This window comes from Asterias rubens, chromosome 18, assembly GCF_902459465.1.
Source record: "Asterias rubens chromosome 18, eAstRub1.3, whole genome shotgun sequence".
NCBI classification, from domain to species: domain Eukaryota; kingdom Metazoa; phylum Echinodermata; class Asteroidea; order Forcipulatida; family Asteriidae; genus Asterias; species Asterias rubens.
Window position 1 is genome coordinate 747,635 of NC_047079.1, and position 24,197 is coordinate 771,831.

The following is a 24,197-nucleotide window of genomic DNA, read 5'->3' on the forward strand; positions in this document are numbered from 1 at the left end:
TTGGGATCAGTGGTTTTGTTTGTGCAGAAATGGCTGGCGCACAATAAATGTTTTGCAGGAATCATTCGCTCAATTTGCCGATAGTGCAGGAGTGGTGTGCACGATATGCTGATTGTGAAGGGATATTTGCGCAATGTGACGCTCATGCTAGAATAGACTGTGCAAGTCTCAAGCAAGTCTCGGGCGTATATGAACTTCTAGGACCATTGTGGTCCCAACCTTGTGGGGTTATACGTTGGAAGGATTTTTTTTCGTCCATTATTTTAGTTTAACGTACCTTATGACCATAAAAATTACATATGTTGTTGAAGATGTAATACTAGTTAACAACATATATAGGAGTACAAATAAATTCAACAAATAATGAAGAAAAACCGATACTAAAACTTGACCTCGGGTCAAGTGTCTTGGAAAAAATTAAGAATTTTGCAACTTCGATCAAGAAACTTACGCAGACGCTTGTTTCGTTCGCGCGGGTGTGAAAGCCTTTACTTTGGTCATTTAAGCATCAGCTTCCTGTTTAAACTGCGTCACGCGGTTATCTAATGCCCTCGCGACCATTGTCCTCCGCGTAAAACCCAGCTTTGATAATTTCACAATCGGGCGTAGATTTGCAACAGGGGTTTCAAAAAATTTAAGATCAAATAAACATCCTTGTCCCAGAATATTCCTTTTTTCCTATCTGTCGGTTTGGATGAAAAGAAATCAGTGCAACTCAAATTTTAAAAAGAGAAATTTGTACGTAAAAAATGGCTTAAAAAGAAAGAAAACAAGTCACAAAAACACGACAGATTGTCCCGTTATGAATGTCAGCAACAGTCCAAAAATAGTATATATGGATAGATTATTTAATATTCTTCCTGGAAATGTTTAAAGCGAGACCGGATTGTACTTAGTCCAGTCAGGATACAGCGATTTCCAACGGTAGTCCAAAACCCATGTTACAAAAAAAATCAACCATTAAACAGGATTGTTTTCCTGCACGGTGATTGGCTGACGATGACATCATCCATTGGTGTGGCAAGCGTTAGTCAATAACAAACGACCCCGTCTATTATAAGCTGACCCTCATTCTGGGCTCTTCATTTCAATGTACTGCTACATTATTTCTGTCAATACTTTTCAGATAAGGCCGAAAAAGACTGAATTTCAGAAGCCCTTTGGACTAATTATATATTCACACAGAGGTCACGCACGAAGAAGGATGAATAATTTGCAGATAAAAGAAAACGAAATTTGGTGACCTGCGGGTAGACTGTATACATAAACTATAACCAATTAATTGCATAAATGTTTAAAAAGCTAAAACTAAATTAAACAATTATTTTTGTTGTTCAAATTAGGTATTTAGAATAATTTAAAGCTTTGCGCCAAAGAAAATGTACCCCTATGGAGAACCCTGACATTGTGTAGGTGTCATCCAACAAAAAAAATCACAATTGCAGACAGAAGGTTACCCAATTTGGCTGCTGTGGAATCGTTTTCCCCACTCATTGATTCCAGTGCTTGTTTGAGGGCTTGAACAAATCTTTCAACGAGCCCATTCGTGGAAGGGTGGTACGGGGCAGATGTATGCTTTACCCCATCACGTTTTAGAAATGTTTGAAACACGTCCAATGTTACATGTACATCGGAGTGGGCCATTAATAATAATAATAATAATAATAATAATAATAATAATAATACAAAGCATTTATAAGGCGCTATACAAAGAACAGAGCGCCTAACATTAACAAAGGGAGGGCAACACAAGAACAAAAACAAAACCAGACCAACGGCAGGCAAATATAGAAACAAAAAGAGGAGCTAATTAGGATGGTTCTGGAAATAAAATAGTCTTGAGGAGGCGTTTAAACACAGCCACTGATGCAGCCCCTCTCAGATTTGCTGGCAGCGCGTTCCACAAGTGCGGTGCAGCAACTGTGAAAACTGTGTCCCCAGCTTTCCTTTTGGATCTAGGAATGGAGAGCCGGGTCAAGTCTGATGAGGAGCGGAGTCGATGGCTGTGTGCATCAGAAATACCAGATTGTAAGTGAATCAAATTAACAAGATACGAAGGAGCCTGAGCATGGGGAATTTTTTAAATCAGAGTGAACATTTTGAAACAGATTCTTTACTTAACATTATCGCCAACTAACTGATCTGGCACTCCAATTCAAGCGAAACTGCTGCGTATAATTTCAATTATGCGCATGAAGTTGCAAGATTTCGTGCTCATCCCCCAGGCCACTTAGAGTGGGTGTCTACAACCACAAGAAACATTTGGTCAAGAAATGAGGTATATCGCATTTCGGAACTTTCAACTTCAATTTGAGGAGTTTGCGTAAAACCAAACTTATTCTACTTTACCATCATTGGAAGTATCCGTTCTTTCTCTTGTGGTAAGCTTGGGTTCAGTATGAAACGTGAATATTGACAAAACTGCAGCTTCGTTACAACTTGCCTGAATGCTCAGGCTAGTATAGCATTTTGTTGTGTGTGGGCTTTGTTAAAATATGTGAACAAATAAATGAAATATACAGAATGATCAAGTCAGGCAAAAAATTAAAAACCCTATTTGTTCAACTTACATCGAGAACACCTTAATGGGAATGCCATTAACAAGAAGTATGTCATCACCACCCTTTTTTACAGTTCCTTGGAAAATTCCATGGGTAGAGTCGTACTTGAACATATAAACCTGTAACAAAAGAAACATCTTAAAAATGAACAGTTTGAATAAAAACAAGCAATTATAGCAAATAAATACTAAATATAGCCTAGTGTACAGTATGTTTTTATTATTTGCAGAAACAAAATTATAATTTCTTTCCCAATGCTGAGCTTATTACTGGAAAAAAAAATACATTCTGCTAATTTCATCTCTATTTCACTAAATGTTGACAGTGTGAAGGTACTTTCATCGAATCACAGACGCAACCAGCTATAGAGCAACACACAAAATATAACGCCGGGTTGCTAGCTAAAATTCAATGTCAAGAATTTGGACTGTGCGGCAGTATTGTTGTACCGACCATATATGCTGGTCTGCCACTAGAGGTGCTAGCCTAGCAGTGTTGAGAATTGAGTAAAAATTGCTTAATGAGATTATATTGATAGCTTTGAATATTATAACAAAAAGGCTCAAAATAAAACAAACTTTATTACTAAAGGCAGTGGATACTATAGGTAATTGTCAAAGACTAGCCCTTCACAGTTTGTGTATCTTAACATATGCATAAAATAACAAACCTGTGAAAATTTGAGCTCAATCGGTCGTCGAACTTGCAAGATAATAATGGAAAAAAAAATACCCTTGTCACACGAAGTTGTGTGCATTTAGACGGTTGATTTTGAGACCTCCAGTTCTAAATGTGAGGTTTCGAAATCAAATTCGTGGAAAATTACTTTTTTCGAAAACTATGGCACTTCAGAGGGAGCCGTTTCTCACAATGTTTTATACAATCAACCTCTCCCCATTACTGGTTACCAAGAAAGGTTTTATGATGACAATTATTTTGAGTAATTACCAACAGTGTCCACTGCCTTTAAAGGATCTTTAGTAGTAACTCCCTGCATCAAAATTGCAGATTTGTGACCCGCTCTGTCGTAATGAGGAACATCGAGTAAAGTCTCATTTTGTGTAATTTGACACTCAACATAATCATAACAAAAAGTTATTGCATTTTTTTTCCTGTTTTTTTTCTGCACGATTGGGTTGCCCAAAAAGGTCTTACCTTTCCGTCAAAAGATTAATAAAGATGTAAAAACAGACGATTTCTGAGCCATGTTCTTGTCGTTATTTTCAACAAATGTTTTAAAAAGCTCCCCAGAGACGAACATGAACGCCCGTTTTGAATGCGCTGAATCTTCCCTAATCCATTGCAAATAGAGCCAATGATCATGTCTGTCTAAATATAGCGACCATCAACACATATAGTGAAACCTGCAATACATGTAAACAGGGGGTCAAAGGTCTCCAAAGGCAAACCCTGTTTCATCAGTGACATCTCTCATTCATAAATCCAAGTCACGAGATTTAGTATGGCTCACAGACCGAGGCGTGTGTTTATCCATGCAGCGTGAGAGGCCGATCACTGACCCACTGTTGTTGCCATGGCTAGCTGGTAACACTTTATGCACCATACAACGGCGTACACAGAGCACAAGTACCACGCACGCGTAGGATACACGTATTTTTTAAAACGCACGCGTAGGATACACGTATGTTTTATAACAGTGGTTATCAAAAGTTGGAAAAACTTTTTTCTAATTTTCATCATTGTTTCGTGGTTTTTCAAAGTTGAATTATCCCAAACCCACATAATTATGAATGCTAAAGAAACTCTTTCAGTTAAAAGCTTTGTGTTGGGTAAGACATATTTCTAGAAACACGAGAAACATGCACAGGAAAATTGCGAATGTTTCCTGGTATTCAACTTCAAGCCGAGTATACCCGTGGGGGTTGATGCTATCGCTGACAGCTGTCCTTACTCTATGTTTTGACATGGTTTTGACAGAACGAAACTTGCATTTCAAGTTGGAAATATCAACGAAAATTACTCTAAAATTTCAGTTAAAGACTGTCAAATTTATTGTTGAAATTGTCTACACATTACAACTTAACTTCTCCGATGTGTGATATTTTTTCACAGGACTCGGGAAAGTACTGAGTATACAGTGCTAATGGGTAAAAACCAAAATTAACTTAAATATAAAATAACCAACCTGTGAAAATTTAGGCTCAATCAGTCATCGGAGTCTGGAGAAAATAACGGGAAAACCCACCCTTGTTTACGCACGTTTCGCCGTGTCATGACATGTGTTTAAAATAAATTCGTAATTCTCGATATCGATAATTGATAATTGTTTTAATGTTTTCTCAAAAAGTAAAGCATTTCATGGAATAATATGTCAAGAGAAGTCTTTCCTTTTGTAAACCCTGTAAGCTATTTGTAAATCTGTGAACTTTTTGGGGGTTTTCTGTTCCGAAAGTGTCCAATGGCTTTAATGAGTCGCGTTTTTAAAAATTAATTTTTCTGGCGTTTATGTTTTCAAAAACTGGTCATGAAATTAAGCGTAAAGAAGACGGATTATCTTGATTTTCTTTTTATTTAAAATATTGAGATTTGCTTGTTGGGATTAGGATGATAAACTCAAAAATGAAGTTTACTAGATATGTCATCTCCCATCGGTGATGTGTTTATATTGTTGTTTAATTTACACGTTTCTCTTACGTTTATCAGCTTATCCTTGTTTGCATAAAGTCTAAGTTCAGTGACCACAGCCAATCACCTGCTGGCATCTTAGGAATCTTGTTTAGGGTGTGGCAAGCCCATAGTTCTGTACGCAACCGGTATTTCTAAGTCATTTCTTTTCCTGTTCCGTTTGGTTAAGTTCGCCGTATTTTCTGTAGTCAACCCCAGCTAGTTTCATTGCCGTTTTCGTAAGTAGTATTTCTTCATTGTATAATATTTAATGTCACTTACTTCAATTGTATAAATATATTGGTTACTGTTAAATTACTTCCTTTCTATTTCAATGATTTGGGCTATTTGGAGTTATTTTCTTGGTTCATCCTAAAGACGTATATTGAATTATTCCGGATCCAAAATAGATCCGACACTAAGATTTATGGTGCCACTAGGCAAAGCTGTTTTATTCTTTTAAGTCCTATTTTTGTACCCAGCATATTTGTTTCTTTATCAATGCTTGAGGTAACATAAAGAGTGATACTGCGCTTTGACAATACCAATGTTTCTGCAGGCTTTAAATCAACTTTGCGTTAAGAGTCCCTGCCTGTAAGAATATACCAAATTAGGGGGGGGGGGTGATTCATGGGTTCGCAGATCTTCTTCCAAAAAATTAGAGTGATACACCATCATACCAAACGAATAAATCCAAATTTTAGTTTGCTGACGCTTTCGGTTTTGGAGTTACCAGTTATCAAAGTTTGGGCCAAAAAGCCCTCAAGAAACGAATAGTACATTCCCTGTAAACACAAAAATGTGCGCCAAGGTCATCCCAGAAAAAGTAAAAACAATTTTGAAACCTCCAGTTGGGCTTAAAACAAAAGTAAAAAAAATAATTGGGATCTCGTTGGCGCGTCATGTTACGCGCACCTGAACCTTTGACGAACAGTGCCCTCGTGCCATTTTCAACGTCTCATAACTCAACGCGCCTATAGGATCCCATGAATTGAACAAGTTCAAATGAAAGAGCTTGCATCCCTAAAACAAATTTAAGTGCAAAGTGAGTGGGATCTCGTTGGCTCAGAGAGATAATAGAGGTCAAAGTTCCAATTTTACCAATATATTGCGTTTTCGCACCTCCGTAACTTCGCACGCCAACAACAAACAATTTTTTTATGGCAACTGGGTATTGGAACAGTTTTCATCTAATGACAAATGAAAAAAGAGTCTTGGGATCTCTGCAACTTGCATGTCAAAAGATTTTTTGAACATTTTCTTAAGTATTGTCACTCCACACATTTTGGCCTAAATTGGCACAACATTCACTTTTTTCATCACTGTAAGTATCTGTGCCAACAAGATCCCATCAATGTTTTCTTGTATTTGGTTAAGTTGAGTGTTCCTTAACAGATTTCAATTGAAAAATAATTGGGATAATGTTGGCCCACCAATATAACAAAGGTCAAAGGTCATATGAAACTACACTACTGCCTATTTCGGGCGATTTTGCGTCGTCTAGAAATCAACGTGCCAATATGATCCCATTAAGTTGTCTGCGTTTTATGATTATATATAGTCTCAGCAACACATACAAAGCAAAAACCAAATGGGATTTGAGTGGCGCTAACAAATATTACAGATCAAAGTTCACAATACATGCCTATTGAATTACTAATTTTTCTATATGGTGGAGAAAACATATAAGGGTAAATTTTCACCGAAGTTCGTCGGCGGTCACGTGATCCACAAGGTCAAATTCAAGGTCAAAGTAGAGGTAAAAAGGTTATCATACCTAAACATGTTCCTACAAAAAATAAAGACATATTTGGAAATCTTACACAATTTCCTTTCAGGAGACACCAATTTCAACCAATTTGACCCAAAGGTTACCGATTTATGGTCGTTTGAATGTCAGAGGTCAGGCGCATTTTGACCGAAATCAACAAGAAAGCGCATGCGGTAGCGCGAAAACCGTTTATCGGATGGAGCTGAAATTTGAAATTTGAGCTTGTTCAGCCACGATTACCCCATAAACCAAATTTAAGCAAATTTGAAGAGGCTAGGGTTTAACCCATTGGGTGATTTGACACGGAATGACCCTGAAGTCAATTGCTCACTTGTAAGTACAAATATAACACGTGGCCAGACAAAGATTCAAACACACACACATGTAAACACAAATTCAACTGCTCAAATTCATTAGTGTGGCCATTTAGGTAATTAATTTGATTTGTTTAAAGCCATTGTACACTTTCGGAACAGAAAAATAAATAAAAGTTCACATATTTACAAATAACTTACAGGGTTTACAGAAGGTAATGGTAATAGACTTCTCTTAAAATATTATTCCATGAAATGCTTTACTCTTTGAGAAAACATTAAAACAATTAAAACAATTATCTTCTCGACAACGAGAATTACGGATTCATAGTAAACACATGTCATGACACGGCGAAACGTGCGGAAACAAGGGTGGGTTTTTCCATTATTTTCTCCCAACTCTGATGACCGATTGAGCTTAAATTTTCACATGTTTGTTATTTTATATATAAAGTGTGATACACGAAGTGTGGGCCTTGGACAATACTGTTTACCGAAAGTGTCCAATAGCTTTAATGGGCAAACACTGTACCATATAATCAGCATCGATGAATGGATCATTGATCCCAACAACTTGAATGTCTGTCTGTTGAAGAGCAGCTCTCAGCACAAGGCGACCAATCCGGCCAAATCTGTCAGCAAAGGAAATCAGCAAATTTTACAATCCTGCAAATCTTGGCTTAAAAATATTTATCTGGATCTGCTCACAAGTTAGTTGCATCATCTTTCATTCATTTATAATGGTCTATTGCTACCATGCAGCGTAGCTAAAAGATGAATTAAACAGGTTTATTAAAAAAGGTGAGTAGACTTGCAAAACAGCATGGAAAGCAAAATACGTTCCTTGCTAATTTCTCTCCTTGCATGTAATGAATAACATGCAAGGCTATTGGATAGAAATATCTACAAGTAGAGTGTTACCAGAAAACATTATTATACACATATTGACTGGCAACGAGGTAACTAGTATACGTCTATTCCCACGAGGGACTTTGAGTGACCAGAAGAGCAACCGAAATAGGCCCCTCTTCTGGTCACTCATACAGGCCCGAGGGGAAATAGACGTACACTAGTTACCGAACTAATGCAGTCAATATGTGTTTTATAACACAGCTCGGTCTTAAAATGTCAAATAAGAACAGAAAAAGGAATTTTGTAGTTTGTTCACGGTTCAAGTCAAGAGAGGGCGCTGTTACCGCGGGCACTATTTGCAAAGACTAGTGCCCGCTCTGGTACTATTCCCGCAAAACACGTGCGCACGATCACTAGCTTTTATTAGTTCATCCCATGTGACCGTGTTTCAGCCAAACAGAATAATGGAAAAGCAAGAGGTGTGTTATAATTTTATTATTTAACTAAGTAAAAACAAAAAATAAAGCTATTAGCAATAACATTTTTAAACAGGTGAAATAATAAATGATTAAAATGGTAATTCTTGTCTGTACATATAACTATTAGGAAAGTTGCTGTGCATAATGTGTGTGTATCTAACAATGTGTACCTACCCATTAATTCCAACTTTAACCATGATTAGGATTTGTTGTCCTTCCTGGTGAACGAATGATGCACTGCAATTAAATACAAAAATAAATAAATGTAATAATATATAGAAAACATTACCATTTTAAATGATCAGCTTTGATTTAAAAGGCAACTCGGTAACAGATTGATTCTACTCCAAAGAGCTGCTCACTTAGACTGGCAAACAAAAATTCTCGCAGTCTAAAGATCCTTTGGTTGCTGAAATCCATGGAGTGATGTTTAATTTTTCGCTCTGAAAAGTCATGTAGGGCAGTTCCACGGGGTCGGACGTACATTTCGGACACTTTAACAGAGTGTATTATTACAGTGGTATAAATAAAAGGAATTTTTATTCTGGATAGAGGTATAAGGCAGTCACTAAAGTTGTTTTATCAAAAAATTATTCATCCATGTCTTTGGATATAGACGCCATTCGCCCAAAACACCATGGTGTCGGACGTACTCAGAGAAACGCCTTTTTATGAAAACCAATATTTGTAGTTCAAACTCTGTGATGTGTTTGAACTTTAATGCAATTTTTTCTTATTTATGGATTCATCAGACCTCTGTCATTACACTTTACCATGAGACATTTGGTTTTTAAATTTGAATTTTAAGGAACGGCATTTAATATATTGGTGTCGGACGTACATTTCACAGTGTCATACGTACTTGTCCGAAATTGCATTCAAAAATACGTAACAATCAGTTCAACTTTTCACTTTTGTTATAAAATAATGATGTAGATTGGACTTGTGTTTAAAAAAAATTAAGTTTAAAGTTCTTGGTGGGTAACTGTTGCCAAGGTCAAAGGTCACCAAGAATTTTGGTGTTAAATGTTTATATATTTTCTCTCAAGAACCAACTTTACAGCATTGTCAACAGTTTACTAAATTAATGAGAGCTCTATCCTTGCTTGGGGGTTACCTCATGTACCTGAATTTAAAAAATATACTGCAAAAACCAAGCTTTTCTTATATTAATTATAAGTACCAGTGGGTTTTGGAAATGGAAATTAAAATTTTCTGTGGATTAAAATTATTGTGTTTTTAGCAGCCAGTAGAAAAAAAGGGGAATGAAATACACTTGTTTTGAGGCAAGATTTGAGTGATTTGGGTGAGAGTTACCCTAGGTACCAATTTATAGCTTTGTATGATATTTTAAAGGCATTCAAAAAGGCTTTCACATAATTATTTTGGAGGTGTCGGACTTACTGGTGTCGGACGTACGAACAAAATGCACGTCCGACACCAGGATTTTGTACGATTAAGAAGATTTTTTTAAAGAAATAATTCCATGGTTAGATAGAGGGCATCAATTGTGCTTTGTAGTGTAAATTTGAAAATTTTCTGCCCACGGTTGAAATAGAGAGATTAAAATATTCACTATTTTGGTGTCGGATGCACATCGGAAAAGTAGGTTTCCTAAAATATTGAATATCATAAAATTTTAAAAGAAATTTTTAATTTTGTTTCCATCATTGTGTTGTTACCATAGCAAACTTCAAACAGGTGCAAAACCACACAAAAACTATTTAACCGCAGTAAAAAATTTTGATTAATTTGGCAAAACATTATTTTTGAGCCAATTTCACTATTTACATAAAGTATTTTTTCAGTCGAAAATAGCACTTGAGCCGCTGAATATTTTCAGTAACAAATTATATTTTATTAAAATTCATACAATTAGCTACAAAATGATGCCTCATTTGCCACATTAGTGCCATTTTGAAATTTTGGCACTGAGGTTTACATTTCTATGGAACTGCCCTGTAGGGACCTTAGAAAGATCAGGTAAAAGTACGTGTGTAAAAATAGATTTAGCCCCCCCAATCAGCCTTTCATTTGTGATTTTTAACTGTTCCATGCCATGCATGCATGTAATAAACATAACACCTATTACAAAGCCAGCATGAAACAGCAGTTGGGCATCCTGGAAACATGCAGGAACCATGTGAGTTGGCAATGCAGTGTGATCCAGGCCTTAATAAATCTGAGGAGAGCTGTGCATCGCTCTCCTTAAATCAAAAGGTAAATTAAGGAGAGTGATTTTAAAATCGCTCTCCTTAAATCAAAACAATGAATTAAGGAGAGTGATTTGCTCTCGCTAACAAAACGCAAGTTCAAAGGCCCTGGACACTATCTGTAGTTATTCAAAATGCCAACTAAAGGTGTCTATGCCTTTAATAAATAGATACTCAAGAAAAGGAACACAACATTCACCAGTAGTTCAACTTTTTCTTACTCAATTTACAGAGTTTAATCATGAAACTTTTTTTTTTTAACACCACCTCTGACAATTCTATTCTTTTGCAAAATAAAAACCCAGAGTTGAGAGACAAACAGTGACACACACAGTCACATTTTTATCTCTGCCCGTGCAACGGCAGAGATATTGTCCTTGTGGTGGATATTCTTCTTCTTCTTCTTCTTCTTCTTCTTCTCCTTCTCCTTCTTCTTCAGCTTGCATTTGCAAAACCGTGGCCACATATTGGGCTTGGGCTTAGGCTCCGTCAGTTATTTAGAAAACATGTGCTTTTCTAACGGGGCTTCAAACAGGCAGACGAAGCCCAAGTCGAAGCCCAAGTGACATCCCAAGCTAAAGCCGCGGTTTCGTAAAAAACGGAACCAAAAATTCCAACCTCGTACCTAAAGCTTGTAAGCCGATCAGAATTGCAACGTAAAAATATAACGAGGTTGTTTTATTTACGTGATGAGTGAATCCTCTACGCTGCGCTGCGAGACGATCACCACCGAAGCTTTTCCCCACGTTATTGCAATGGGGGATTTTCCGGTCGCAGTGTGACCTGCACCGTGAACGTTAAAAACACTCTGCCGTGGTCTGGAGCTTATTCACGGCATACGGGTTCGGTGAAAACCCGGAGAGCCAACGGATGTTAACCGTGCTAACCGTGTATGGTTGTTAGTTACATGAGCTTTAGTTTGAGTGAGGAAACTTCGCAATCGTCACCGTTAATCCATAAGTCAATAGTCATTCAATAACGGAGCATTTTTATAGAAAAATTGTTTTAAATTAGCTTATTAGCTTTTACAAATTATTCTTTTCACAGTGCATCTTAAGAAAAGGTTTTGAATGTTTTTGGAATTTATGTGAGATTCATTACCTTGCCAAATGTCTTTGCAATGAAATATGTTGTAAAACAACTGCATGATACTGTTGGTAACAGTACCAAACTTAAGTGTTTCTTAGTAAAAGTTGGACACTTGATATTAATAGTGTTATCACTTGTCCATGTAATAATAGGCAGCTGACTTTTACCTAATCAAAAAGGTACGGTAACTGTAAACTTGTCGGCATACGTATGCCGTGAAAATATTTGGGAATATGTGCGCATGCTTACGTATGCGCTTGCGTATGGTGGGATTTCGTTAAGATATTCGCGAGTAACGTATGCGAATATGTTTGAGTTGTCGAAAATTTTATTATACTTTGTCGCATATGTTTAATTAAAATTTCTAATATATATCTGTGGATTTTTAGCATCCAGTCTGATCGCGACATCATACTTATTCGCGAATAATTTCTTGACACCGCATACGTATGCGCAAACATTTGCGAATAAATTTGTGACATCGCAAACGTATGCAATCAAAAAGGTACGGTGGCCCAAAAGCACATCGCATAACTGTAAACTTGTCGGCATACGTACATGTATGTCGTGAAAATATTTGGGAATATGTGCGCATGCTTACGTATGCGCTTGCGTATGGTCGGATTTCGTATTCGCGAGTAACGTATGCGAATATTGTTCTGTATCACCCCCAAAACACACACAATTTTCATTTCTCCAAGTGCAACATAAACCATGCAGAATATTATGCTCCACCCCCCGCCGGGCAGAGATACCCGTATTTGCTCAAATACAGCTACCGTGCTTTCTAGTAATGTTTGTCATTGACCAAAATCACAACTGCGAAACTTTTTTTGAATGGTGATCGGGTTTTACGGCCAGTTATTATTTCATCCTTGGCACACTTTTCATTTAATTAGCTGTTACCCACAGGAAAGGATAAACATTGCTGGCCAACCTGCAGTACATGTAAGCAAATCAGATCAGCGACTAATTAAAATCCATGGTCACGTGAATGTGCATGTGCTCCAACAAATTTTCTGCTTAAGAATTCATTAACATTCATGGTGAAATATGTTTATATGCTTACGCATGCACATTTTTTTTGCTACAGTAATTACAACTAGAGGTACATGTACAGTTTTTGTTTACTACAAAAACAAGGTGTTCGTGGTGAGTGAGTGAATGAATTGGTGACAACATTTACCTCATCAATCCAATGACTGGTTAAGGAGTTATGATTTGTTTACAAATTAAACACCAACTTCCGGTTTGCATCGGATAAAAGGTCAAATAGGGGTTACTTTTTATGTAGCGCGTGATAAGTTTATTAAGACCTTTTAAATGATGGATGGGTTGTAAAAATCCAATATTTGGTTTAGAAGTTATGATTTTTTCAAATATAAAGTTTCAACATCCGTTTTGAACCGGAAGGTGCTGCCAAATGAGGTCACACTTGGTAGCGTTGGTGATGTCTTTTGAGTTATTTCTTTTGACGTATAGATGATAAAAATCAAATCATGTGGTTTAGGATTTTTTTATTTTTCAAACATTATATATCAGTTTCCAACTTTAACTGGAAGTCAAGGTCAAACAGGGTCGCATATTGTATAGCACGTGATAAGTCTATTAAGACCTTTCAGATGATGCATAGATTGAAAAAATCCAATGTATGGTTCAGATGTTATGATTTTTTTCAAATATTAAACATCCGGTTTGAACCGGAAGACAATTTTGTCAGGTCACAAATTATAGCGTTAGTAATGTTTTTCAAAGCCTTATCTGACGACGTTCAGATAATAAACAACTAATTTCTGGTTCTGGAGTAATATTTTTTCAAATAATTAACTGCATCTTCCTGTTTAACTGGAGGTCAAGGTTTAATAGTCAATGTTGTGTATCGTTTCTTAAGTTGTTACATACCTACCCAATGACGTATAAATATATAAAAAATCAAATGTGTGGTTGTGAAATTATTTTTCTTTGACCAATTATTTTCAACCTCTGGTTTGAACAAGAAGCCAAGTTTAAACTGATTTCATTTGTTTAGATCCTGACTAGTTCATTAAAACCTTTCAGCTGATGTATGACTTGTAAACATTTTATAATTATGTGATGGACTATCTGAAGGTGTATAATGTATCTTATAACATCAATGCAAATGTATTCCTACTTGTAGTTTTGGTGTGAGACGTTGTTCATTATTACTCAACTATTGCGATTCACCGCGATTCACTCAGCGCTCGATGTTACTAAAAACATTACAGCGCCCTCTTTCGCTGGACTAAAGAGAGCACTTTTGGGAATTCCCGTGCTTGCACCTGCATAGCGTACATAGCAGTGCGTTGTTGATCAAAATGGGGTAAACGCGTGGGTCAACAGGTGCTTTGACGTCCCTTTTCGACTGATGTAAAGGTCCAAATTTTGTTATTTCTGTGCAAAAGATTGAGCGGGATTGCTGTTTTACAATCTGAAACAAAAATTTCGTTGAAATGATCAGTAGTTTTAAAAACATGAATACGATAAGATTTTATGAAATTTTCAAATTTTGTTTTGCACTAGAAGTATTAAAAATATTTTACGTGTTCTGTGAAGCATTTGTCCAACTTTTAATGATCTATCCGATGATGTGTAGATTGTCAAATCCGAATCATAGTTTTTGAGTTATGATTTTTACAAATATTAAACTTTGATCTAACGTAATTCAATTCCCGATGACGTCATAATGACGTAATTAAGTATATGTTGTCTTGATAGTGAGGTTCAACTATCTGTTGAGTTTCAACATTCCATTCAATCTCAATCTTGAGTTATTCCGTAGAAAAGCTCGAAAGTTGTTTTTTGACGAAAAAAACCCGAAGGTGAACTTCGACCCAGGGTAACGACCCGGATGCTAAGGTCCTACGATTTTGGCGTTAACTTTTCAAATGTTGCCCCAGTCTTGGTCTATCAGATGCGAAAACTTTGAACATCATAGCTTTCATATTCGTTGAGATACAGCAAAACGAAAATGGTCCCTTTTCAACTTTAAAAACCTTGTAATTTGACACCTAATGACGTCATCATGACGTAATGAAAACTGTGCCGTCTTCGTATTGAGGTTCAATTGTCTGGTGAGTTTCAAGGTTCAGTTTGGCTTGAATCTTGAGTTATGCTGTAGATAAGAGTTGACGGTGAAGAAGAAGAAGAAGATGGAGAAGAATAAAAAACAGAGCAATAACAATAGGTGTTCGTGCATCAGCACGAACACCTAAAAATTTGCTTTTTGAAATTGGCCCTGGTCACTATGTAGTAACTCAAAATAATCCAAGCCTAAAAACTTAGTTGGTCAACAAACAATGGAGATCAAGCTCTTGATTTTTGAGAAAGGGGTAATAATTAATAAAATATTTCAGTTGAAGCCTTTTGTTATGCATCTGAAACTTTAAGCACGTAAAGTAATGCAAGCGTGTCCAATTGAGCAAAAAATATCACAGGTTTCCATTAAATTCTGTTCTTTTATGCATAGGCCTATGATTGGTTACACCCAAGTAAGAGGTAATTTACTGGTAATTGAAAATTACCAAAGGTGCCTTTAAAACTAATTTGTTTTGGTATTTGGTTTTGCTTTAGATAACAATGTGAACAGTTTTGCTGTCTACTTGGAAGAATCAAAAAGATGAGTCATCTGAAGTGCCATCATCAGGGTAAGTGGCTGACTCATCTTCAGATTCAGATCCACTGCTGTCACTGTTGGAGCTGCTGGTAGACTCTTCACTGTCAGAAATCTGCTGGTAGGGGTTCACTTCAGAGAGTTTCCTCTTCTTTGGACTATCATCCGTCACTCGTTTCCTCCTCTTCATGAAAAACACTTTGAGGGCATCCTCAAGGATCTCCTCACACTCGAGCTCCTCCCAGGCATGATGGTTGGCCTTGATGAGAAGAAGATCCTCCATGGTGTTGTGGTTGAGGGAGAGCCTTCGATCAGACAGCATTAATGTCAGGATGCTGAATTCACACTCCTAGGTGCTGTTGCTCACTCCAATGGCCATGGCGACCTCAACAAGCAGGCATATGTTAGGAATGTCGTCTCTTCTGTATTGGATAACCTGCCCCCACATATCCTTGGCCTTCATATCTCTGTGGAAGGTTTTCTGCAACACTCTCAACATCTGCCACTCTCGCTTAATTTTGCTGGACTGGAAATCAACAGCAGCCAAAGAAGTTGAGAAGTGAGCAGCAACAACTTCCATCGCTTCCACCTCAGCGGTTGTGTCTTCCTCTCTCCAATTATCAGGATTCAGCCAAAATATGCTAGTATATACCCTCTCATTGTTGAATGAGCTGAATCAGTCGACAAGTCGCTTCACCAACAAAGGAACGCACTTCTGACGGAGACTGTCACTGGCATCATTTGCCCCATGACGTAGATTATGTTGGCATATTCTCTCCAAAGAGACTGTTGAGTATTGACGATTTTCAGCACTTCTTGTCATGTGGTCCTCTTTGGGAAGATCCCGGCTAATTTTACTGCTATTTGGGTCATAAGTAAACCCAGCTTTCTGGATCAGAGAGGCTGAACTTTCATCCTCAAGTAGGGTCTGCAAGCTGATCTTTGTAATCTCAATTGCAGGGAGAACTTCAAAAGCGTGGATATCCCCTCTCTCAAAATTCAGGGACAGGGAAGAGATGATATCGAGAAACTCGAAGAAGAGACAGCTGTTGGCAAGAAAATCAGGTCGTCTCAGCTTTTTCAGAATACCTCGAAGTTTGGCGTTCAGGTTACTGTAAGGTTACTTGCTGTTCATGATGGAGTTCTCAATGACCTGAACAAGAGGGATCAGTTGTTGTGAAGGATGCGCAGACCATTTCTCTGGTGACCCACGAAACGTGTTCCGTGAACCTTTGGGAACTTGCAGATTTGACAATCCAGAGCTTTTGCTGTACACTCAAAATGCCTTTTGAATTTTCCGGATCTTTTCATCAGGCAGCGTTTCGACCTTAACACTGGTCCGCTGGCCAAATGCCAGTAGAAATCGCGGCGGACCAGCTGAAACACCTTGCCAACTGGTCCGGCTAACCAGTCAAAAATATCGGCAGTGGTACAACAGAACTATGACTATTTTTAAAACTATTTTTAGGCTCGAATAAAACATAAAAACATTCACTCAAGGTTTGGATAAAATGTAAAAAAATCACTCGAAGTGCCGCTGATCGCTGGCAAACTTCCCACGATCACGCATACACAGCGCAAAATCCCATCATGCAACGCGAAGGCTTTCAGTCTTCGTATTAATTCACGTGTGGCAAAAAGTGTAAGAAATATTGAACGCTAGAGGGCGGTTCACAATATTCGATAGCGTGAGAATAGACGCCCTCTATTAATGAAAGTACGCGATAGCTTACAAAACTAGCTTCAATCGTCGTGACAAAAGACCACAAAGCAAAACACAATCTGTCAGCAGCATGGTCATCAACGGAGCAGATTTGCGTGTGGGAATAAGACTCTAGCGTGTTTACGAAAAACGAGCGAGACGGAGGCTTCATTCAACAAAAATTACCAAGTTATGGTACTCTGGATGAGCAAAAAGGAGTATTTAATTATGTTTAATAAGGTTCTTCCGTCCTGATTTTGCTTTATTTCGTTGTTATTTGGAACTTGTTTTTTTTTTCTCAGGCGATTGGTGGGCGATCTAGTTTATTGCTCGATGGTTTTATTGGTCACATATAATGCGCGGTTGTTTGGGTTTTTTTGCGGGTTGATTTCAAGAAAGACTTGGGTTCTAGAATGCAATCATGTGTTAAACAAAGGCGCAGTTGTTTTTGCTGCTTTTAAAAACGTTTTTTTAACAGACGCCGGCAACGACCATTTCATACACATAATTGAAAAAATACTGTAAAACTCATATGCTTCTTCATTGATGTTGCAACTATTTCGACGTCTACTTTTTATTGGGGGGGGGGGAGGTTCTGGACGAAAGTGGGAAGATTTTGGGAACTTCGGTACGATGTATTATGTTTATGAATACTTATTAATACTACAAAAATAGTCAATGTTTGTACATCATAAAATAACTTGAGCGATTGCACTACACCCTCCCCATCGTAGATGTGAAGGCGATACATAAAAAGTTAATGATATCTTAACAGTCGGTTTTAAAGTGTTTTTGTTTTGTTTAGTACACTAATTTGTTTTCATAAAAAAAATTCTTACTTAGGAATACTTCGATGTCGAGTTCTTACAATAAACCGTGGACTAAAAAAACTACCTAAATAAAGATCATATTAAATTTTCCACTTTGCTCTGACAAATAATTTTACCTGTTTTTAAATTAGTTTTAAAAATACTCTCAAATTAATGAGCCCCCTTACGAACACAATAACTTGGTACACATAAATATAGTATGGCTTCCAGTGCAGTTAAGTTGACGTTGCAATTCATGTTGAATTTTGAAATAGTGACAATCGGAAATCGAGCAGTTGGTATACAACAGTATACTATTAGTTTTTAAACAAATTTAAAAAATTACGGACCAGTCAAAAACCTGGCGGACCAGTGAAAAATCAAGCCAACTGGTCCTGCTGGCCAGTTGAAAAAAAAAGTTAAGGGCAACCCCTGTCAGGTAGTAGAGGGTGACCATCAGGGTGTCTTTCACACCACACCATTCATCAGGGTGTCTTTCACTGCCAGTTCCACTCGGTGTGAGATGCAGTGAATCATCACAGGCCAGGGGCGATCATCTTTCAGTAGTCTAACCAAAAGACCATTGTAAACTCCAGTGTTTACAGACGCTCCATCTGCAGTCGCTGATACCATAGCTTTCATGAACTTTTCATCAGGGAGCTTCACCTTCTCCGTCAGTGGGTGCTTGATGGATTTGTGGAAATTTTCTGCAGTTGCATCTCCATAACTGTCCACGTTCTCCAGAGCAGCTACAAAGAATTTGGTATGCCAACTCTTGACGACTCGAACCATCACACGCTCTTTCTCGTTCCCAGTTTTTCTGGTCTGGGATCCGTCGCTCAGCACAGAAAATGCAGGAGCTGCACATAGTATCTATGTTAACTTAGACCGGATGACATCAGCTATTATATCAACAAATTCTTTCGCTCTGTCGCTGTTTTCGGTCATCGAACTTGCGAGATAATAATGAAAGGAAAAAACACTCTTGTCACACGAAGTTGTGTGCGTTTAGATAGGTTGATATCAAGACCTCAAATTCTAAAACACAAATAGGCTTTTAATAATAAACTAGACATAAGAATTTGTTTGATAACAAATTCGAGGTGTTCGGATTTCTGGCCTGAATTAACGAGCCATCACTTTTTAAGTTTAGTTGACTGGGGAGATAGTGTAAAGGTCAAATGGGGTCACACTTTGTGCATAACATCTAGAATTGCCAGAGAGCTCAAAATTGATGTAATAATTATTAACGTACCACGTTTCATTAATAAAATACACAATTTTGAATGGACATTTTTTCATATTTTCATTCACTTAGGCTCTAGAGCCCAAAATAACATGAGTTGTTACTTTAACTTCCGATTTCGACCGGAAGTAAAGGTCAAATGGGGTCACGTTGTGCACCGCATTTGTAGATCTTTATAAGAGGTTTCATGTACAAAAAGAATCTTGAACGTAGCTCTTTTGGTTTTGAAGATATGATTTTTCAAATTATTTAAGGTTTATTTAACGTTTATTTAACGTAATGACGTCACCATTCCAAAAACGTTGCGGTGCCGTCTACTCACCGAGGTTGATGTTCATGAGAAGTTTCAAGTTCATACAAGTTTCAGTTTTTCTCAAAATTGGCGGAGAACGTTCAGGCAGAAGAAGACGGAGAAATGAAGGTTTGTCATATTAAACTTCAGCTTCCGGTTTGACAGGATTTAAAGGTCAAATGGGGTCACACTTTGTGCAAAACATATAGAATTGCCAGAGAGCTCAAAATTGATGTAATGATTATTAATGTACCACGTTTCATTAATAAGATACACAATTTTGTATGTACAAACTTATACTTCCGGGTTCGACCGGAAATGAAGGTCAAATGAGGTCACACATTGTAAACATTTGTAGAATCGTCGAAGGGCCTTAAAATTAAGTTATTATATTAATACACAAAATAATATTATTCAGATACGATGTTTTATAAAACAAACTACTACTTCCGGTTTCGACCGGAAGTAAAGGTCAAATGGGGTCACACCCTGTGTAAGATTTGTTTAATACTTCATGACCTTTCATATGGTGTAAAGATCACGTATGTAGCATATCTGATTCTGGAGATATGAGTATTTTAATAAAAAACTTCAATTTAATATAATGACGTCATCGATGACGTCATCATTCCAAATTTTGTTCTTTGTCATATACACGCTTTGGTCTAAGTACGTGGTAAGTTTCAAGTCCGTACATGCTGTATTTTTTGAGATAGCAAAATAATTTTTTTTTCGACCTCGTGTACCATTTTCGTTGTGACGTAGCTATGACGTCACACATTATATTTTTAGAATGCTCTTGAGTTTAAAAAAATGTTATGCATTGGACATTTTTTCATATTTTTATTCACTTAGGCTCTAGAGCCCAAAATAACATGATTTGTTACTTTAACTTCCGGTTTCGACCGGAAGTAAAGGTCAAATGGGGTCACGTTGTGCACCGCATTTGTAGATCTTTATAAGAGGTTTTATGTAAAAAAAGAATCTTGAACGTAGCTCTTTTGGTTTTGAAGATATGATTTTTCTAATTATTTAAGGTTTATTTCACGTTTATTTAACGTAATGACGTCATCAATGACGTCACCATTCCAAAAAAGTTGCGGTGCCGTCTACTCACCGAGGTTGATGTTCATGAGAAGTTTCAAGTTCATACAAGTTTCAGTTTTTCTCAAAATTGGCGGAGAACGTTCAGGCAGAAGAAGAAGACGGAGAAAAAAAAAAAAAAAAAAAAAAAAAAAAAAAAAAAACTTAACAATAACAATAGGTTTTCGGCTAAAAGCCGAACACCTAATAAAGTTTCTTGTCTCAGACATTTATAAAATGATGAATTGTTTTGTATAAATCACTAGTTCATTAAAGGAAATGCCAACGATCATAAGAGTCAAAGAAAAATTCAAAACAAAATTATCATCTGCTTCACGTCCATCGATGTAAGTTTTTTTAATAATCGATATTTCGAAAACTCAATATCGAGTATAATCGCTTAATCAAGTTTTTCCCGTCAGGATTCAGGATGAAGCCAACTAAAAAACAGTTCTTAAAAAAAACGAAGACCGACAGTTTATAAAAGGGTTTATATTTACCGATTTTCATCTTGATTCTCGCGCCGTTTTTTTTTCTACCACAACGAAGAAAAGACGTGATTTTGTTGCCGCTTCCTCGCTAGGCGAAGAGTAGAGCAGAGAACGTCCACTCACACCGCATGATTGACACCATGAGGCATGCACTGGTTTCAAATTACAGTGCAGTTTGTTTACACAAAGGTACCAATTTGTGGCTAGAACACCAACTTCACAATTCTCCTTCAACAGCATAAGTTCTGCCTGTTAGTGCACAGTCTGTCTCTATGTGTTTTAACTCAATTCTCCTTGTACAGCCATACATTCTAGACTATATAGTCTGGCTCCGTTGTGTTTTATTGCTTGTTGTATAAGGGGGTGCGGGGCCGGAACCAGATGAAAAAGGGACAAAATACTTGACGGCAATCTTCAGTTTACGCGATCAATAGAACATTATTTTCTGTGGTTTTTTTTCAGCTAAAGAATAATTGCATGCCTGTATTTTGCATGGTGGTAGGTTTTTGTGACATTGAAATTTTTCATATTAGCGAAAATTTTTGATTAATCGAAATTTTCAATATTTCGATACGATTAAAATAGTGACATTGGAAATTTCGATATCAAAATTTTTTCGAGTTTTTGAGTATTTTTGATATATCGACGAACATAAGAGACTATATCTCAATTTTTTTTTTTAATCCTGAAACTTTAGATATTACTCTACATAGGTATACTGATTTCACCCAAAAGAAAGACTTGAAAATTTAGAGCTCCACTTTTGGCTTTGTCCCGGGCCTATTTCCCTCTTGGTCACTCAAAGTCCCTCGGGGAATAGACATACACTAGTTACCTCATTGCCAGTCGATATGTGTATAATAGTCTTTTCCTTTACATTTTAAATCTGTTTATGATTGTTCCTAGTAAAAAATAAAATAAAAAAATTGGTGACCTCAAGGAATTATTGAATTTAATTTAATTGAATTGAATTTGGAATGCGTTACGTATACAAAATAAAAAATAAAGACAGACATACGGCCTGGAAAGTAAAGAAAGAAATATTTCAAAAACAATTCCAAAATATTGTGTAAGTAACTTTCGTGACATTTAAAGATTGTAAGCAGTAAAACTGAGATGTTGCTGTGGGTATTAAGGCAATAAAAATGGGAAATAAGTCACATACGAACAATGGACAAACAATTTGTGACAAAATTCTGTCCTTGTTTGTACAAAGACATTTGTTTTAAAAACTTAAATTTCTTAAACAGCAAGGAAGAAAATTTCTTAATTTTGCCTGATAAACTATCCCTAAGGGTCTGTAGAATTGGTATCTGGACAACATTGGACACTACATTTATTTTAAGAACTTCTAACAAATGATAACCAAAATGTCTGTCCTTGTTACGTACGTATTTGAAACTAGAAGACTTATCCTTCCAGTTTCTTAAATACTCTGTCATTTTTAGCTAGAGTTGCGCTGTTCACAGCAGCCGAGGAGAGTGAGTTCCAGAGTTTAACAGTTGATACGAAGAATGAATCTTTGAAGGCCCTAGCTTTGTGACTGACTTGAATGCATTTTTTGTTGTTTCCCCTTGTATCTCTGGTATTGGGCTGAACATAGTTGTGAAGTGGAATGTCAACCAACCCATATTTGGTCTGTATGAGCATACATAATTTCTGTGTAGGACAATTTTTTTAATGTAATTAAATTTGTTAAACTTAAAATAGGCTATGTCGTGTTAATTGAATGAGATTGTTTATATATTTTGCACGCCATACTAGCTTCTGAATACTCAATATAAACAAACAAATGAAAGTGTTGAAAACATATGACGCCGCTTGTCATGCATGCATTGGAAAAGTTTCCGTATGGCGCCACCACTTTTTCATTCGAAATAAAATAATATAGTATCTAATTTACCTGATTGATATATCCCTTTTTGTAAAAATGAGTGAAAAAGCGGTGGCGCCATACGGAAAGTTATCCCATACATTTAGCACATCTCTCGCAACGGGTCGTACATGACATAAAACCAATAGTTTTAAGATTTCAACACACACGATGAAGTGCAAATGTCATTAAGAAAATGTTGGAAGGACGATTTAAACAAAAAATCATTAAGTTTTTGATTGTAACAATTTCCCTGTTATCCTACTGGAAACCCATGACACCAACCAGGATTGCAAGAACGACGTGGACTACGTGCAGAACTTGCGTGCACCCGGCGCACCCTGGGAGATCATGGAATGTTCGGCTTGAAAAAAAAAGACGTGGCCGGCCGCCGGTTGCGACTTTGATTGGATCATCTCCATGATTGGATGGAAGCTGACAATATTTCCTGTACAGGCATACAAACAAATCATAAATATCCACCAAAACTAGTGAACAAATCTGAGATTTAAACATGTTACAATTACCTACCTGAATTAAATTGATGTGTTCTGAAGCTTCCACCGTTTAATTACCGGGTATGCAAAGAGTTGATGGTTGATGATGTATAGCGGTGCGCGGTCCACGTACTAGTAAACTGTACTCTTGTCCTACTAGTGTACTATACTCTCTGTGTGCTGGAGAGATAGCGCGCGTATGTGTAAAACTCCACGCACGCGCATGACATACCTCACGCCGGCAGTGTGGATGAGGATTCCGCCACCCGCATAAAATAGTAGGCCGGTCAAGACCTAGACTTGATGACAAGTCGTTAGGCGCTGCCTATTTGTCTGCCTTTCATGCAACAGCCACAGTGCGATGTTACACATGCAACAGTCGTAGGTAGCGCGAGTACCGTCTTGACTTCAAGACTAGTCAAGACCACACCTGGGGCCAATTTCATAGCGCTGCTAAGCACAAAAATTTGCTTAGCATGACATTTCTCCCTTGATAAAAACAGGAATGCCAACCCAATTTACATGTGATTTTCAGGACAAGCAAACAACAGCTGAACACAAATAAGAAGCAACATGCAACAAATGGAAATTTGGTTGGTAATCCTGTTTTTATCAAGGAAGAAATTTCATGCTAAGCAAATTTTTATGCTTAGCAGCTCTATGAAATTG

The 24,197-nt window shown here is 37.1% G+C and overlaps 1 protein-coding gene across 1 annotated transcript in view; it reads right to left on the minus strand.

Moving 5' to 3' along the window:
* Positions 1 to 23,693, minus strand: part of LOC117302277 (glyceraldehyde-3-phosphate dehydrogenase-like) — a 63,994-nt gene extending 40,301 nt beyond the window's left edge. Inside the window, exons 1-4 of the mRNA XM_033786142.1 lie at positions 23,563 to 23,693; positions 8,777 to 8,839; positions 7,804 to 7,903; positions 2,571 to 2,680 (exon numbers count right to left, since the gene is read on the minus strand). Coding sequence (XP_033642033.1) covers positions 2,571 to 2,680; positions 7,804 to 7,903; positions 8,777 to 8,799 — 233 coding nt within the window. The 5' untranslated portion in view covers positions 8,800 to 8,839; positions 23,563 to 23,693. The remainder of the gene's footprint in view (positions 1 to 2,570; positions 2,681 to 7,803; positions 7,904 to 8,776; positions 8,840 to 23,562) is intronic.
* Between the last annotated feature and the right edge of the window lie 504 nt (positions 23,694 to 24,197).